Source organism: Natator depressus, chromosome 2 (assembly GCF_965152275.1).
Source record: "Natator depressus isolate rNatDep1 chromosome 2, rNatDep2.hap1, whole genome shotgun sequence".
Lineage (NCBI taxonomy): Eukaryota > Metazoa > Chordata > Testudines > Cheloniidae > Natator > Natator depressus.
The window spans coordinates 208,696,551-208,714,735 of NC_134235.1; the positions used below are offsets into that span (position 1 = coordinate 208,696,551).

Genomic DNA, 18,185 nt, shown 5'->3' on the forward strand with positions numbered 1-18,185 from the left:
AATATTAGTGCAATTACCAACTGAAAGTTTAGCAGCATATTTTTTTAATATATAATGTTATACACAAAACACACACATTTCTATTTGACAATACTTTGCAGACAGTTATTTTACCCTCTGGAACAGCAACAGGCGAAAAACCGTGTTTTAAAAAAACGTAACTGCAAAAACCTCAAAAATTGGCACGGACGTGAAATTACATATTTTTTCTCCTAACTGACTAGATTTCAAATTGATGTTCCTTAAATACAAAACAATTTTCCCAGTAAGTCTACAGTCAAGAAAAAGCACTTAAAGTTAAGCACTTGCTTAAGTATGTGAGTAATCCCACAGGCTTCAGTGCAACTACTCACATTCAATTGACTGTATGCGGGAAGATTAGATTCCCTATTCCCGCACTGAATCCCAGTGTGGTGAGTGAGGCTCTGCATGGGCAGTCACAAATTGCAGGACCAGGACTTAAGCACATTTGAAGCAGACCTCCAACAATTAAGTAGAGGAGAGAATAAGTTATCAGCAAAACGTACTCTAAAAAGAAGAAAGTAATTAGCCCACTGAAGGCAGAAACATTTTAGACTTTTTGCAAGGTGTCAATAAAACAAAACGATACAAAAAAAAAACCCACCACACCCTTTTCATTCATGGATTCGTTCAGACAATTTACAGCAATGAACTTATCATAGTCAACAGAAGTTACTTTTCACTATTGTACCGGTAAAGTCAGTGCCAATAGCGACTTGTAATATCCTGCTTGGTTGTTTTGAAAATTAAGATATTATTTTAAAATGACAGAATATGAATTATAAGCTTTTAGAGGCTACAGTAAGAACCTGCAATTCCCAGGATAAATTCGCTACTACTATGGAATATAAAAAGACACCTCACATACTAAGCTATATTGTCCCAATTCCAGACATAGAAATTGTTCAAGAGATGCCATCAACTAACTCATATGTCAGAAAGAAATTTTTTTAGTCATGTTACTCACTCATTGGATTATTTGAAGAGGATCCATTTTTTAAAAATACAGTTTGTTTTTATTCATGCTTTGGTTGCTTTCTGCATTTCTTCCTACTTAGACATTTAAACCAGTTTAAGTCAGCTGCACTGCCGTGATTGGCGTGCTTTGATTTTTAATATTGTCAGGTCAACACCCAAGGAACTGAGCAGACTCAGCATCTTGTAGGATCAGGCACTGGTGAGGCCAGCTTTGAGTAGAATACAGCATTACCAATACTATTGTGACTTAAAAAAATCTACAGACACAAGTCTTAAGGCTTGGTTTTACTTGACCTTAATGTAAGGCAGTGTTGGGCAACCTGCGGCTGCCGCATGCAGCCCGTCAGGGTAATCTGCAAGTGGGCTGGCAGACTGTGTGTTTACATTTGCAGGGCCACCTGCAGCTCCCAGTGGTGGCGGTTCTTGAGCGGATTACCCCGATGGGCCACATTAGGCCCATGGGCCACAGGTTGCGCACCCCTGCTGTAAAAAGAAGTTCCATTTGTTTTTCTAACTACAATTACATTTCCTGCAGGGGTCAGATAGGGTATTTGGGGGGGGGGGGGGAGAAAGAGTGGCAATGCTCTTCTTCACAAAATAAATGAGGCCTTCTCACATTAGATTGTGCAGGTGTTTAAAACAAGATAACGTGGTTCTCTGTGCACGTGTTTAAAACATGAACATGTAGCTCCCCCTTGGTGGTGCTGATCTGCCCATAGGCTATGCAAGACTCCTTGGGCTTAGCTACTAAGTAACTGGGGGATGGAGGGGAAGAGAAGAGGGAAAAGAGGAGGAAAGTGGTGTTATCTTCCAAACACCACCGCAGGCATGACACCAAAAGGAGAATGTCACTCAGTACATTGTGCAGACCTGTGATTCTCTCTGTCCTCCCTTACATGAGAAATTAAACAGTTAACAATGTTGGACTTAGAAACACATCTTTGCATCAGTTTACACTCTTACATATTTGAGGTTTTCTTCACATCCATAACAGCTAGAGACTTACTTTTGTTTGTTAAATTAAAGCTGAGGTTCAAGAGAACAAGATGCTATCTCCAGAAAGGTGCCAGTATGCAGAACTACAGCGGATTCCAAATGTGATATCCAGGCTGACCTGGCATTCTCTTACATTATTGTCAAATGTAAAAGTAACAAAAATATTAAATGCATGTTATAATGCTTAAATTTAGATTTTTAGGAGATCTGTGGAAAGAAACAGTTATAACACCTCGCTACACTTCTCCCTGCTTCTGCACCAAAAAGCCTTATAATAATAAAAAAAATTAGTTACAAATTTTGTTTTCTTTTATGTACTGGAAATAGCTACTTAGTTCTACTGGGGGGGGGGAAGGTAAAATTATAAGGTTGTTTTTAAATTTGAGCACTGCAGTGAGTCAGTCATTTGCACATACAACTTTTAAATCCAGTAAAAAACAAAATATTTTACATCTCCTCCTCCCTAAACAGCCAGTAGCCTACGCAACAATGTTTTGAACTATTACTCATTTTTAAAAAGGAAATGGACATATGAAATTATTATAGGCATTTCTAAATCACTATTGCTAGAGTAGCGGGAGACTCTTTAATATTTTCCCCTCACTGTGTATAAGTGTCTATTGAATGAACTTGCTCATATGTGCAGCCTAGATAAAAGATTTTGCAGAGCCAAAATGACATACAAGTACAGCAGTTTTACATGTAATCATGCCAAAGGGACCTCTTTTTAGCATCTTACTAAGCACTATGGCAAAAATGTAAATGAGGAAGGCTCCTTTTTCCCTCACTGGACAAGGAGATCTTTCTAACTAAAAAAGGTGTGAGCAGATTTATTCTCAACTTTAACCAAATGACATTCAGGCTTTGCAGCGCTCTTTCCCCTCTTTCTTGGTTTGGCTTGTTTTATAACATAATAAATGAGAAACTAAATGCAATAGGTGACACATGATGATTTAGTCAGGTGGAAGTTTGGGGGTGGGGGGGAAGGCTTCCAGAGCCTAAAGTGCACTGGTCAGCAGTCAAACAAGATAAGCACCGGTCTCAAGGAGACGAAGGTGGATTTTGATCTGAAACAAGACACGTTGCTCCAGTTTACAAGATACCAGCACGGCAGGATGGTTTTTAAAAACAACTGGTTTCAGAGTAAACAGCCATGTTAGTCTGTATCCGCAAAGCCTCTTACAGTTTGTATGGCAACTTCCACCTTCTCTGTGTATATCTTCTTACTATATGTTACATTCTATGCATCCGATGAAGTGGGCTGTAGCCCACCAAAGCTTATGCTCTAATATATTTGTTAGTCTCTAAGGTGCCACAAGTACTCCTGTTCTTTTTAAAACAATTGTAGTTAGTTAGCATTAGCAACCAGACTGATACTGAACACTGGAGACTTTACTATCAACAAAATAGATTCACATGCCAATCCAAGCTCCTCCCCCCGCATCCTAGGAGCATACAGATCTCTGCACCGTCCCTACACAAGTCTGACGCTTGGTCAAACAACCCTGTCTGTCTCCTAGACGATTCAAGGCGGACTTCCCCCTTCAAAGAGACTGTGAGGCAAGCCGGACACCGAGACCCCAGCAGCTGCTGGTCCTTTAACTCCCTGGCCGATCTCTCTGCTCTGCCTGCACGTGCTGCCCAGCCAGGAGCAGCTGCTGATCCCGGAGGCTCCTCGGCGGTGCCCTGGCTGAGGCGGAGGCAAAAGCACCGGCGCAACGCCCCAGCCTCGCCTGCTTCAGACGGCGAGGCTGTGGCCGCCGCAGGCGGCAGCCTGACACGCAGGGAGCTGCTCTGTCTCCCTCTTCCCCCCAGCGGGGGGAGTTACACTCAGGCCTGGAGCCCCCCAAGGAGCTGCCCAGCAGGGGCACAGGCTGGCGCTGGGCCGGGAGCAGCGGCAGCTACTCACTGTGTAGAGCAGGTTGAGGGCGCACAGGCAGTTCTTGGAGCAGGTGAAGCCCCCGCAAACCATCTCACCAGCGCCCTTCGCCGCGGCGGGAGAACGGGGCTGCCGCGGGCGGGCGGGCGGGCAGGCAGGCAGGCAGGCAGGCAGGAGCGGCGAGGCCCTCGGGCTGGCGCCTGCTGTCCGAGCGCTCGCCTCTCCCTCGCGGCAGGTGGCAGCTGGAGCCCGCAGTGCGCTGGGAACTCACGCGCCCTCCCGGCGTGTCGCGCCGGCTATGCCACCGCCTTGGGGTGGGTGGGAGGAGCTGCGCTGGCCGCCGCGCTCGCTGATTGGCTGCACTTCGGCCACAAAGGTAAAACTATGCAAATGAGTGGAGCGCTGAAGGGTGGCGGCGGCTGGGATCCGGGAGCGGGAGGGGTTCGGATCGGATGGGCCCGGCTGCCAGCCGGCAGCAGGCGGGGAGCCCAGATGAGGGCGGTGGGAGCCGGAGCTGCAGCTGCAGCCTGGGGGAGCAAAAGGTGACACGCAGCGAGCGTGATGTGCACTATTGAGGGTGCATCTGCCCTGGTAGGTTCCCACTGGCTTGGGGCGCCCTGGGGCTTGCACTTGTGCGCTCCGGCCTTAGTAGCAGGGTGCGTCTGTCTGAATCTCATCCTCCGCCCGCGTATCCACTATGCGCACGTCTGAAAACACAGGTGGAAGGAGATTACAGGCCTGATTCAACCCTTGGGGTTTTAATTCCTGAGGCCAGGGCAGCAGGCTTGACCAGCAGGATGCCCACAGATCTAAACTGTCAGTATACAACTCTGGGTGCTAGATAAGTAGTTAGGAATAGACAGTGTGAAATAATGTAGTGCAAGTCCAAAGCAAGCGATGCAGGTTAATAAATGAAAAAGGGAAACCTGGTCTGGGTTTGCAGAAGTTAAAACTGAAAGGATGACTAAAGAATTTTAATTGTTTCTTATGTAAGAATGTTTTCTGTATGGAATCTATTCGTGTAATTTCCGTGTTCGATTTTTGGCTGGTGTATACTCTGCTCGGCTCCATTTTATTTTCCCTTTTTAAAAAAATGAATAAAAATTATTTAGAACGTCCTAGTTTATAGAACTTTATAGCTTCAGCATGCTGTACAAAATCATTTTAAGGTCCTGGATCATGCCTTCTGATGTGTTGGGCCAATTCCTTTACTCTCTGAGTCCAGTTGACTTTAATAGGTACTGGAATACATTATATTATACAATAGGGGCCTAATAGTCTCAGAACACCTTATAAAGTAAACTAACTATGCTAACTTATGATCTTGCAATGTAAGTGGCACGATTTGATTATATCTGCATGAGATGTTTGTATACATAAGCACAACAACTATGTCTCATGATACCTTTAAGATTGGCAACAAAAACATGCTTATAAATGGTGGGGAATGATTGTCTTTTGTTATGTTCTTTGCTTATTCATAAATTAAAAAGTAGGACTTCTGTGGCATTTCATGGGTCCCTGAGAAGGTGAAGTCTTCCCAGCATTTTGTGATTGAGAATAATAATGAGAGAGAGAGACCATGCCATAACTGATGATACAATCCGCTGTGAGTACAGGAAAGGTTTTGATTTAAAATTGTTGTAGAAATATTAACTGTGCATTTCCATTTTTTAAATTACCTTAAAACAGTGGTGGGCAACCTGTGGCCTGTCTGCAGCCTGTCAGGATAATCCGCTGGCAGGCTGTGACACAGTGTTACATTGACCATCCTCAGGCAGGGCCTGCCAGCAGCTGACCCTGATGGGCTATGTGCAGGCCTCAGGTTGTCCACCATTGTCTTAATATAGTGTAGGTTTCCTATGGCTGTTTGAGAACATTAAAGTGTGCAAAATCTATTTCAGTAGCTGAAGGGGAAAATTGATTTACTAGAGACGGTTAGGTGAATTATTTTTAAAATTTATCCAGGTCTAGGCTTAACTTTGCTTTAACCAGGTTTTTTTGCCTGAGAGTTCAATAGAATGGGACACCTGCTGCTGCATAGGGAAATTTTATTAATACTCTCCAAGGCCCCAATCCTACAAACACTTCATGCACATACTTTAATACATTTGAAATTACAATGACTACTAACAGCAGTAAAATTAAGCATGTGCATACATGTTGCAGGGTTGGGGCTTTCTAGTCTTCCTTCCGGACCTTACAAAGAGATAAGCAGGGAGTCACATGTTCCTTAGTTGTGACCTGTCATAAATAGAAAGGGAAGGGTAAACCTCTTTAAAATCCCTCCTGGCCAGAGGAAATCTCCTCTCACCTGTAAAGGGTTAAGAAGCTAAAGGTAACCTCGCTGGCACCTGACCAAAATGACCAATGAGGAGACAAGATACTTTCAAAAGCTGGTAGGAGGGAGAGAAACAAAGGGTTTGTGTGTCTGTCTACATTTTGTCTTTGCCGGAGATAGACCAGGAATGAAGCCTTAGAACTTTTAGTAAGTAATCTAGCTAGGTATGTGTTAGATTATGATTTCTTTAAATGGCTGAGAAAAGAATTGTGCTGAATAGAATAACTATTTCTGTCTGTGTATCTTTTTTTGTAACTTAAGGTTTTTGCCTAGAGGGGTTCTCTATGTTTTGAATCTAATTACCCTGTAAGGTATTTACCATCCTGATTTTACAGGGGGGATTTCTTATTTCTAATTACTTCTATTTTTATTAAAAGTCTTCTTGTAAGAAAACTGAATGCTTTTTCATGGTTCTCAGATCCAGGGGTTTGGGTCTGTGGTCACCTATGCAAATTGGTGAGGCTTTTTATCCAACATTTCCCAGGAAAGGGAGGGTGCAAGTGTTGGGAGGATTGTTCATTGTTCTTAAGATCCAAGGGTCTGGGTCTGTAGTCACCTAGGCAAATTGGTGAGGCTTTTTACCAAACCTTGTCCAGGAAGTGGGGTGCAAGGTTTTGGGGAAGTATTTTGGGGGGAAAGACGTGTCCAAACAGCTCTTCCCCAGTAACCAGTATTTGTTTGGTGGTGGTAGCGGCCAATCCAAGGACAAAAGGGTGGAATATTTTGTACCTTGGGGAAGTTTTGACCTAAGCTGGTAAAGATAAGCTTAGGAGGTTTTTCATGCAGGTCCCCACATCTGTACCCTAGAGTTCAGAGTGGGGGAGGAACCTTGACATGACCACATACACGGTTGTAGTGATCCAATGACAAGTGTTTAGTACTATAACTTTACTCTGTCCTCTCTGCATGTTGGGGAAAAACTTATGAGGGCCAGGTCCTGGTAAACATAGACAATTGCATTTTCTTCCTGATGAATTTCACAGCAGGTCTTAAGGCATTTTAAGAAGGCACTTCAAATACATTTTGTTTTATGTAATTTTGCTGGGTCCTGTCGGACTGAGGAAAGTTACAGCAAGTGAATAATCCCAGCCAGCAGCAGGCTTTTTCTTTCTGGTCTGTCACTGTGACCTAGTCTCTTCGCATTCCCCGCTGCCCCCCACTCTTTCAGGTTTTGCCAGGCTTCTGCAATTAAATTCAGCACACGGTTTGCTCTGACAATAGTAATGATTCCCCATTTTCCTACTGATGGATATTTACCTTTCAGTTGCCGACCAGGCATCTAGTTAAAATTTAGCAGCTATTGAGTGTTTAGATTTAAAGCTTTTAGTTGGTTGGTTGGTTTTTAAATGTGACAGGAGTGGAGCTATGCGCATTGTAAGATGACAAAATGATCCCGTGAAATGTCTTTTTCTAGTAAACTAACCTGATTACTGGGGTGAGTCTGGCCCCTGGGGAGCATACGTTTGGTGTATCAAGATGCTGTCTTTACGGGACCACCTTTCTGACTATACCCACCGTTTGAGACAAATTCAGAGCTAGTGTAAGCCAGTGTAAATCCACTGACTTCAACAAAGTTATACCATATTACACCTGCTCTGAATTTGGTCATTAAGTTCATTGAGGAGTTTCCTTTTTTATTATTATGCCTGTGACCGATCAATCACACAACAATTTCTTAGATCCACTATACTTGTATATAGCCTGCCTTTCAAATGTAAAACAATTTATCCACACTGGGTATATTCTAGTACAGTAGAAAGATATGTAACAGTTCTTTATTTGTCAGAATGTTACCCTGTGTTTTGAGGAGGATTCCAAAATTGCTTTATGCTGTTATAAAATCATGTTATTATTTCATACAGAAACCTTTATGGGAGAGAAAATAGAAGTCTTGAAAACTGATATTCATGTGTTTTTGTTGGACCAATGCAAACACACAGATATAAAGTTACTGTATCCTTGTTCCCTTTGTCATATTCCTGAATTATTCAACATTACCCACTGTCCTCCTTCTTGAAAGATCCATTTCTTCTGTTAATTATTGAGATACCCCAGCTTTCATTAACTAATGACAGTGTTTCTCATGAAGGACCTGATCCTACACTGAATGCCTTGCAGGCCATGAAGCTGTTTCTACAGGATTAGACCCTTGAGTGTATAACAACATTTGAAATTGTTTTTCAAATATGAATACGTCCAAACATGGCTATTGCAGCATGGCTTGCATCCCCACCCAACACCACCCAGCAACCAAACTCTTAGGGACAGATCTCAACTGGTATAAACTGTCATAGTTCCACTGAAGTAAACGGAGTTATGAAAATTCATACCAGCAGCGATCTGTCCCATACGCTCTTCCAGCTTTGTTCATAAATCAAATTACCAACCTGCTATTGGGATACTCTGGTAAAATGTTTAGTGACACACAGTTTTAAAAAAATATATATCTACAGAGACATCAAACTGTGCAAAAACCATGTTGTGTTAAGGTTGGGAAATGGTTGCAAAGATTGGGTCTGTATTGCTAACCAAAATCAAGCTGAGTAATCTTTTTTTTTTGTACATGGATTGAGCGGGTACACTGAGCTGTTCAGTGAAAGTAGGGCCTAGGTTGTCTTATATTTTTGTGAATGCATCCCTACACGCTGTTACAGAAAACAGTCTTTCCTTGCATGTTGGGGAAAATCTTCCACTCTAAAAAATTAAAACATTAGGTAACTGATTTTTTATTTGGGCTTAGTTTTTCTAAGCATTTGGTCCAGCTGACAATAGCATGTACCTGTCTCTTCTCCCTTTGTCTTTCTGAGGAAAAAATTCTGTATTCATTTACACTGGGCACAGTTCTGTTTTCTTAATTTGGAGTCACACAGGTGTAACAGAAGGTGGAATTTGCCTTCTCTTTTTCGTCACTCACTCTGAGTCTTCCTTATTCCCCACTCCCTTAAATAGTCTTTGTTTCTTCCCCTTGTCTTCTTTAGCATCTTTCAGTGGTGTCAGTGGCAAATAGGACACCATTAAATTAGGCTTGAATAAAGACTGGGAGTGGATGAGTCATTACACAAACTAAAAACTATTTCCCCATGCTAATTTTCCCCCTACTGTTACTCACACCTTCTTGTCAACTGTTTGTTTGAAATGGGCCATCCTGATTATCATTACAAAAGGTTGTTTTTTTCTCCTGCTGATAATAGCCCACCTTAATCGATTATTCTCGTTAGAGTTGGTATGGCAACCTCCATTTTTTCCATGTTCTCTCTGTGTGTGTGTGTGTGTGTCTCTCTCTGTGTATATATATCTTCCTACTGTATTTTCCACTGCATGCATCTGATGAAGTGGGCTTTAGCCCACAAAAACTTATGCTCAAATAAATTTGTTAGTCTCTAAGGTGCCACAAGTACTCCTTGTTCTTTTTGCTGATACAGACTAACACGGCTACCACTTTGAAACCTATAAAAAGTGAGAGTCAGTTGTTCTTCCATGGGAAAATGCAACAGTGTGAGAGCCCAGATTGGTCACTTGTAATTCTGTGGTTGCTGTGAGTATCCTTGAGAAAAATGTACTTACACATAAGGCTTGTCTACACTTACCATGCTGCAGTGGCACGGTTACAGTGCTTAGTGAAGACACTACCTATGCCCTCCCATCAAGACAGTGCTGTCTACACAAGTTCAGTCAGTATAACTGCGTTGCTCAGGGGTGTGCATTTTCCACACCCCTGAGCAAAGTAGTTATACTGACATAAGTCTGTAGTGTAGATCAGGGCATAGTGTGGTGCTATTCTGAGGGGACAGAGTAAATTCAGCATTACCATGGCCCAGTGCCAATACACTTCTTACAGTTTAGGACAGGCTTTGAATTAAGCCATTTTCATTACCATTCATTTGGATATATCTGAAGTCTCAGAATGGGAAGGAGGTGCAAACTCAGTTCTTAATGAGGCAAGATTTTGATAGTTTTCAGTTAACTATGAATCAGTATTATTAAGTCAGAGTCATGAGATCAGAAAGTCTGTAACAGTGTCATGGTAAAAGATTCAAGTCTCCATAGCATCAGTGTTTGTTTAATAAGTGATCAAACCATAAAATTGAAAGGTTGTTTGTGTGAATCTTTTTTTTGCCTATTATTACAAAAAATGTCTAAGAACACTGTAAATGAAAGATTAGACAGAGAAATCCTCCCCCCCCCCGCAGTTATACTTTGTGCATTTCACAGCACCTTGTGGATAGTCAATTCCACTCTTTATCCAGTAAAATCAGTTTCCCGTGTTTGGGTGGGTCTCTGACACAGTAGCAAAGGAGGAGGGGGAAAATTTTTAAAAAAAGAGGTGATCAGAAAAAATTAGAAGGTGCTCTCATGGCAAGAGTAACACCTTAAAAAAAAAAAAGACTTATAATTTAGTTTATTTGCTAGATTTCAACTTGTCTTTATTCCTTTAAGTGCAAAAACAAAGTTTTGGTTATGAGAGGAAAAAATAAACAGCTTAATGATGTTAGTGAGTCCAAAACAAATCAGACTTGAGCTACTTGTTGTTGAACTAACAATTTTCTGATAAATGGGCTGCTGGGATAATGAATACTGAGGTTAATATCCTACTTAACTCCATTAAGATTTTCAGCAAGTTAACAGAAGCCTCATGCAAACTTTGTTCTTCAGCTGTTGTGGTTTAATTTTTGTGGAACGGACTCTTTGATATCTTGGCTTGATTCCTGGCCTCAACAGCATGGAGTCTCTGCTTTTATAAGTAAAACTACAAATCACAGATTTTACATTTCCATTTCAGACCTGTGGCTATGATGATGTCACAGCTGGAGAATTTCTCATGTCCTTCAGCATTTGCAAAAATGGCCCATAAAAGATTATTTTTACAGATCATTGCATAGGACCCTAAAGACAAACGGAGCATTGCAGTTTTTCAGAATTGGATTCAGAGTATGTACTATAAATTGTTGGGATTTTTTAAGACGTTCATTTTGGGGTTCCCAGTCAATAGTATACATGACAGACCACATCCTCAGCTAGTTTAAATGTACAGATTTATACCATCTGAGGATCTAACCCTTAAAATGCGCTCCTGTGCACAGATGTCATTAGTGTTTCTGTAGTTTGCTCCTACTTGACTATGGGATCATTACAGTCAGCATGGAGCAAATCTTTTTTAGATAACTAGATATTTACTTGAACTGGCCTGTAATAGGTTTGGCATCACCATAACCACTTGCATATAGTGAGGCACATGTTTCCCTCTGCATCTTGGAGCAAAAAAGCTGATCTGTGTGGCGAAAAGTAGTACTAACCCTCTGTCATTCCAACCCTCAGGGAGCCTCTTCACTGCTTTGGAAGAAAGCAGCATAGGGAGAGAGGTAGGCTTGAGACTATGTGTGGCATTGTTCCCCGCTCCCTGGCGGGGGGCGGCGGGGCTGGACTAGATGACCTCTTGAGGTCTTTCCAGTCCTACATTTCTATGATTCCATAAGTGAATAAGGTGCTCGGGCCCAGATCCGCAAAGGGACTTATGAATTCCCCGTTGCCCAGTGGTTTGAGCACCTCTCCTTAGAGATGTGAGTCTCCTGTTCAAATCCTGTCTCCCATCACGCAGAAGGGGGAATTGAACCCAGGTCTCCCCCATTCTGGGGTGGGGGGGGGGTCTACCCTCTGTGCTGTAAGTAGAGCCCTGTGTTCTTCACAAATGTGAAATAAAATGAAGAAACTATTAAAATGAAAAACTCACCCCACAACCTCAGTCCCTGTCCCTGGGGGCAGGGTCTAGCTCCCTGCTCCGAACATTGTGAGCCAGCACACAGGGTCTCAGTGCTGCTCAGGTTTGGCCCAGCCACCCCTCTGTCATCGTGACGGAGAGACAGCTGGGCCAAATTTGAGTGAATGGCACTGTGACCCCTTGCATCAAGTCACAATGTCCAGCTCTGAGGGACAGGAGCCCCAGCTGCAGGGTGAGTGTACAGGGCTGGACCTCCCCTTTACCTTGGATAAAATGAAACAGGAAGTTCCTGAAAAATAAAATGAAACGTTGTAAAAAATAAAAAGAATTTCACAAAAGGCTCTAGTTATAAAGGGGGTGGGAGGTGGTGGCTCCACCACCAGATTTTGAATAGGTCTTGATTTGGTAGATGTGCTCCAGATTGGGTTCTGTAGGCAAGATAGGTGACCCCCACCTATTTTCCCCTGGGTTGTGGATCACGCTGGAGCTCAGGCATGTAATAGGCCAGCGGTTCTCAAACTTTATTGCACCGCAACCCTCTTTTGACAACAAAAATTACTACATGACCCCTCAAGGGGGGACCAAAGCCTGAGTCCTGCTGCCCTGGGTGGTTGTGGGGGAAAGCCCAAGCCCGGCTGCCCCAGATGGCGGGGGCAAAGTTGAAGCCCCGTGGCTCCAGCCCTGGACAGGGGGCCTGTAATCTGAGACCGGCTGCCGAGGGCTGAAGCCCTCGGGCTTTGGCCCCAAGTGATGGGGCTCGGGCTTGAGCCCTGGGCAGTGGGGCTTAGGGTTTCAACTTTCTACTCGCACAAAACTGAAAACCCTTGCCCCACCCCCTGTCTAGCCCTTTCTTTGAGGCACTGCCCCTGTCCAGCCCCTTCTCTGAGGCCCTGCCCCTGCTCACTCCGTCCTCCCACTTCCTCTGTCACTTGCTCTCCCCACCCTCACTCACTTGCACATTTTCACCGGGCTGGCTCAGGGGATTGGGTTGCAGGAGGGTGTGAGGGCTTTGGCTGGGGGTGTGGGCTATGGAGTGGGGCCATGGATAAGGGATTTGGGGTACAGGAGGGGGCTGGGGCTGAGGGGTTCGAAGTGTGGGAGGGAACTCCAGAGCAAGCAGTTGGGGGAGGGATGGGGGGGGAGGGTTCCCGCTGTGGGTGTAGACTCTGGGGTGGGACTGGGGTTGAGGGATTTGGCATGCAGGAGGGGGCTGGGTCAGGGGATTGAGGTGTGGGAGGAGTGAGGGCTCTGGGGTAGGGCCTTGGGGTTCAGAGGGTGGGAGAGGGATCAGGGCTGGGGCAGGAAGTTGGGGCATAGGGGGTGGTGGAGGCTGTGGGTGGCACTTACTTCAAGCAGGTCCCAGAGGCAGTGGCATGTCCCCCATCCGGCCCCTATGTAGGGGCATGGCCAGGCGGATCTGCGCGCTGCCCCGTCTATGGGCGTCACCCCCGCAGCTCCCATTGGTCGTGCTTCCCAGTCAATGGGAGCTGCGGAACTGGCGCTTGAGGCTGAGGCAGCGTGCGGAGTCCCCTGGCTGCCCCTATGCGTAGGGCTCGGAGCGGGAACATGCTGCTTCTTCCGGGAGCCGTGTGGAGCCACGGCAGGCAGGGAGCCTGCCTTACCCCGCTGCACCGCCAACCGGACTTTTAATGGCCTGGTCAGTGGTGCTGAACGGAGCCATCAGGGTTCCTTTTCAACCGGGCATTGCAGTCGAAAACTGGACACCTGGCAACCCTAGTGGGGCTTGGGCTTCAGCTTTGGCCCTGGGCCCCAGCAAGTCTAACACCAGACCTGATGACCCCATTAAAATGGAATTGCGACCTTTGGGGTCCTGACCCACAGTTTGAGAACTGCTGAAATAGGCATCTGGCTGCCTAAAAGGAGGCAGCAGTATGCATGCCCAGAGGCTAAAACTTAGGTGCCTAGGGATCTTTTACAGTGAAAATGTAGGCACTGAGTGAATGTAGGCGCCTACAAGTTTAGGTGGCAGCCAAGCAGGGGTTTTGTGGATCACAGTTGCACCTAAATTTGGGCCTTTGGTGCCTAAATCTGGGGTTTGGGCACCTAAGTATCTTTGTGGCGCTGAGCCTCTGGTACTACAGGGATGAATGCAGTGTAAGAACCTGAATAGAACAGAAGCGAATGCTAACTCTGTGCTAGAAAATAAACTTGTGTCGGTTATGATAGTTAAAATCCTTCCTTGGAGAGAAGGAAGGGAGCATATAGGAAGCATTCTGCGACAAAACGGATTATGCGCTAAACTCAACCCACTTGTTTGTGAGAGGATAGGAAAATACGTCCATTGCTGCAGACCTACCCCTATCTTGCAACCTACCCCTAGAACAGAAGCTAGCTTACCAAAGGTTAGGAGACCTACTGAACAGAGAAAGTGTTGAGGATAATAATTCTGGCAAGCAATTACAACTGATTACTGATGAAACAACAGGAAGTTCCAAATTTATTAGTGGGTATACAGTATTCTGAAAATATACTAATACTTTTGAGAAACTTATTCACTGAAATCAAGCCTGCATAATACTCTTCAGTCAAACACGGAAAGTTAAATCACTGTTGAAAATCTATGTAGAATGGAGGCTCTTTTCAAATAAGTATAGCTATAGGCAAGAATGAATGAATTGCTCAAACTGAGCCATTGAATTTCGGGGCTGGCTTTTTAATCCTTCCCCATAGAAATCCTCTCCAGCTGTGTGTATACAGGGTAAAAGTAACAGTTTGGTTGGAAGGACAATAGAATTTATAGTTCTATTGATACCCTTTTCTTTTGAATGGTCTGATCCTTAGCATTTGTCAGACAAAAGTTTGTCCCTGTTATCCAGAAAGGTGGTTATGTATGTAGACAGATGGAAGGAAAGAGAGAAAAGAACTGAAACACCACCTTCATATTGACTATTAGTAAGATGTCTTTCTCAGAAGGACACCTTGGGGGAATGTGGGAGAGAGAGAGAGGCAAATAAATATTATCTTTATAGATTTGAGACGAATTCTTGAAATTTTGTGAAACTTGTTTGTATCTGAATATAAGAATTCCCTTTAGGCACATTTTAAATCCATCTTGAATTAAGGAGAGAGAGGATTAAGATAAGGATAAGTATGTTTCACCTAGAATATTGTGAGGCAGGCAACTAAGGGCTTAACGGGACAGTGTTACATCATTTTAAAAACATTTAAACAAATGTCTTCCGCAAGTTACTAATAGTACGCAGCAGGGGCCTGATCCAAAGCCTGTGGTAGTTTGTTCAGTTTAGGCCAGGATTTAGGAACGCACTGTAATTATATAAACTGACGCTGCTAGGCCCAATCCGGGGGTAGAGGGGGAGCTGATGCCACTGGGCTTGATTCTATGCCCCCTGCTGGCTCACTCCCGCCCCTCTCACCCCGTTCTAGTCACAGCTCTGGATTTGTGTCTTGATTAAGGGTCCCCTTTCTGTTCATTACAACAGAATCCTGACTCATTTCTGCTACAAGAGACACTGCACTCCTAGTTCCCTCTGGGGAGGCTAGCAGCTGCTGTGGTACCAGTGTTAATGTTCAGTCCTGTACTTATTGTATTGTATTCCATCCCAATGGAAGGGGGTGGGGGGCGAGGACCATTTGTGGCAGTACTGTGCACTAGCTCCTCTTTCATCCTGCTGAAGTCTCAGCTTTCATTTTTCTTTTTAAAGTCAATCTCTAACAGTTATGGTGTGAAAAAATCCTTGAAAATGTGTTCAAAGTGTAACCAAAGAAGCAATGTCTCCAAGGTTGCAGAGAGCATGAAACTGTAGCTCTGAGAAGCTTAAAGTGCCCATTCATCTTAATGCAAATGGTACTTTCAATGTCAAACATTTGAGCAATGAAATTGTTAAACATGTAGGAAAGGAGAGCGTGTATCATATTATGAAGATGCGGACAATTCAGTGAGTGGAAGGATATTTTAGTGCCTTGAGTAGGTGGGTTGGAGAGATACCACCACTTACCAACAGGGTTACCCACAGTCCCTTATTACAAGGGACGTCCCTTATTTTTTTTATCTCTGTACAACAAGATTGGGAGTAGCTGAGTGCTGCAAAAAGCAGCAGGAAATACTCCTGGTGAATGTAGGTTAGTACTGCTTATTATCCATAATACATAATTAATATTAGGAGGAGAGGTGGGGCAGGGGTACTATTTTTGATATACAGTGTTGGCAGTCCTACCCAGAGAACACATTGGTCAAATTCTGAAAATCTGCACAATCCGAGAAGTCTAATTTTGACATCTTAAGCGAGTGGTACTACCTTTTCCCTTTCTCTCCACTTCAACCCCAGGATCAGGAGATGGGCCTTGGGACTCTAATAACTGAGAAAGTTTGACAGAACTTTTACAATATAGAATAAGTATCATCTGCCATTCAATCATTGTATTTATTGCCTCACAAGTTCTGAGGACATCAGCAAAAATGTTAAAAGCAGGTCTCCCAGAGAGACTGTTTTTGGAAGTGTCAGGTACCACAGGGCAGATTATATCACTGATTCTTCATGTATTTGTACTGGCAAATCACAAAAACTAACCTAACACTGAATATGGCTTTATTCATATGTATATCGCTTACTCTGGAGGAACCAATACATAAAACATTAGAACATATACATTGGTAAACAGCTGTTAATATTGCTCCACAAAACTGAAACAGCTTTTCCCTATGGTATATTAAGGACTAGATCCATACAATTGCTGTGCTCTACAAATTTATGTTTTGTATCACAAGAGTTTTTCTGAGCAGCTGTAGATCTCTGAAATTTTTTTAGTTAAAATGAAGTTAACTAAATGTGCAATATGTAACAGCTATAGATATGAAGCTTGCATACAACAGCTCCCGCTTTCCTCTTCTTTATAAAGAGAGCCATGCCTGCATATTTTATATGTATCTTCTTTGTGTTCTTGTTTTATAGAACATTGAACTGGAAGAAGTTAAATTGTAGACTTGGGGAGAATGTGATGCATTATTCGGATAATACTTCACATCCCAGAGTTCATTTAACAGGTACTTCACCTAATGCAGTCGATCACAACATGCCAAACTAACAATGCTATTTTACCCTGATAGTACTGGGTGCATTTTGTTTTTAATGTGAAGGATCTAGATTTGATTTTTTTTTATTTTTATTTTTTTAAGATCCCTCACTGCTTTAACTTATCAGGTGCAGATGAAGGCCAGCTGGAGATGGTCTTGGTTTTCTGAGATGGTGCCAGCTGCTTGCTAGTTACACTCCTTGCTAGTTGGTTAACAGGGAGTGACTTAAAGTGAGCTTGAAGTGGCTGCACCTATTCTTGTGGCAGGAGGCAAGGATCTGAAAAGCTTAACCACTTGTAGGAGAACAGGAGAGCGGTAGAGGGTAATGAACTCAGTGAATCCCAACACTGTGATAGCTGGAGAGCGAGCAGCCTTCCCTCAGAAAAGTAAGTCAGGAATTGGCCAAAAACAGGGATATACTTTCAGCTTCTTAGCTAAGTGCTCTCTAAACATTAACTATATTTACTGGCAAAAAGAACAGGAGTACTTGTGGCACCTTAGAGACTAACAAATTTATTTGAGCATAAGCTTTTGTGAGCTACAGCTCACTTCATCAGTGTGCAGCCGATGAAGATTTGATCTTATGCTCAAATAAATGTGTTAGTCTAAGGTGCCACAAGTACTCCTTTTCTTTTTGCGAATACAGACTAACACAGCTGCTACTCTGAAACCTATATTTATTGGCTATTTGTCGCTGTTTCTGCAATGGGAGCTCTGTTAAATGGATTGCGAGGCTGTTTAGCTTCACTCTGCCCCATCAGTAACTAAGGGCTTGTCTAGATTACCTGCTGGATCAACAGGCAGCAATTCATCCAGTGGGAGGTGGGGGGGGGAGGGTCGGGTCGATTTATTGTGTCTAGTCTAGACATGATAAATTGACTGCCAAGCACTCTCCCATCAACTCCGGTACTCCAGCAGGGCGAGAGGTGCAGGCGGAGTTGACGGGAGAGTGTCAGTAAATAGATCTAAGTACGTTGACTTCAGCTATGTTATTCACGTAGCTGAAGTTGCATAACTTAGATTGATTCACCCCCGCCCACAGTGTAGGCCAGGCCTTATTCTGTCACCTTTGCTGAGATGCTGGATCTAGTTTTGTTGATACTACTTACAGTGCATCAAAACAGTATCCTCAAGGGACTATTTCTTTTTAGTCCAGCAATGGAGGGACACCACTGTTACAGAACTGTGCTAAATGAGTTTT

The 18,185-nt window shown here is 43.6% G+C and overlaps 1 protein-coding gene and 1 long non-coding RNA gene across 7 annotated transcripts in view; one reads left to right on the top strand and one right to left on the bottom strand.

Moving 5' to 3' along the window:
* TSPAN13 (tetraspanin 13) overlaps positions 1-4,184 on the bottom strand; it is a 76,273-nt gene extending 72,089 nt beyond the window's left edge. For 2 of the 3 annotated variants that reach the window (XR_012638295.1, XM_074945829.1), the window contains exon 1: positions 3,905-4,184. Coding sequence is in view for 2 of the 3 variants with exons in the window: in XM_074945829.1 (XP_074801930.1) it covers positions 3,905-3,967 (63 nt within the window). In the remaining variant the exon portion in view is untranslated. The remainder of the gene's footprint in view (positions 1-3,904) is intronic. The other variant, XM_074945830.1, reaches the window with a different exon arrangement.
* Positions 4,185-4,314: 130 nt separating this feature from the next.
* The window catches only part of LOC141983102 (uncharacterized), a 40,091-nt gene continuing 26,220 nt past the window's right edge, over positions 4,315-18,185 (top strand). For 2 of the 4 annotated variants that reach the window (XR_012638298.1, XR_012638296.1), the window contains exons 1-2: positions 4,315-4,465; positions 16,863-16,954. This is a non-coding gene — a long non-coding RNA (uncharacterized LOC141983102). Of the gene's footprint in view, positions 4,466-6,303; positions 6,363-16,862; positions 16,955-18,185 lie in introns of those variants that run through there. The other 2 variants (XR_012638297.1, XR_012638299.1) reach the window with 2 other exon arrangements.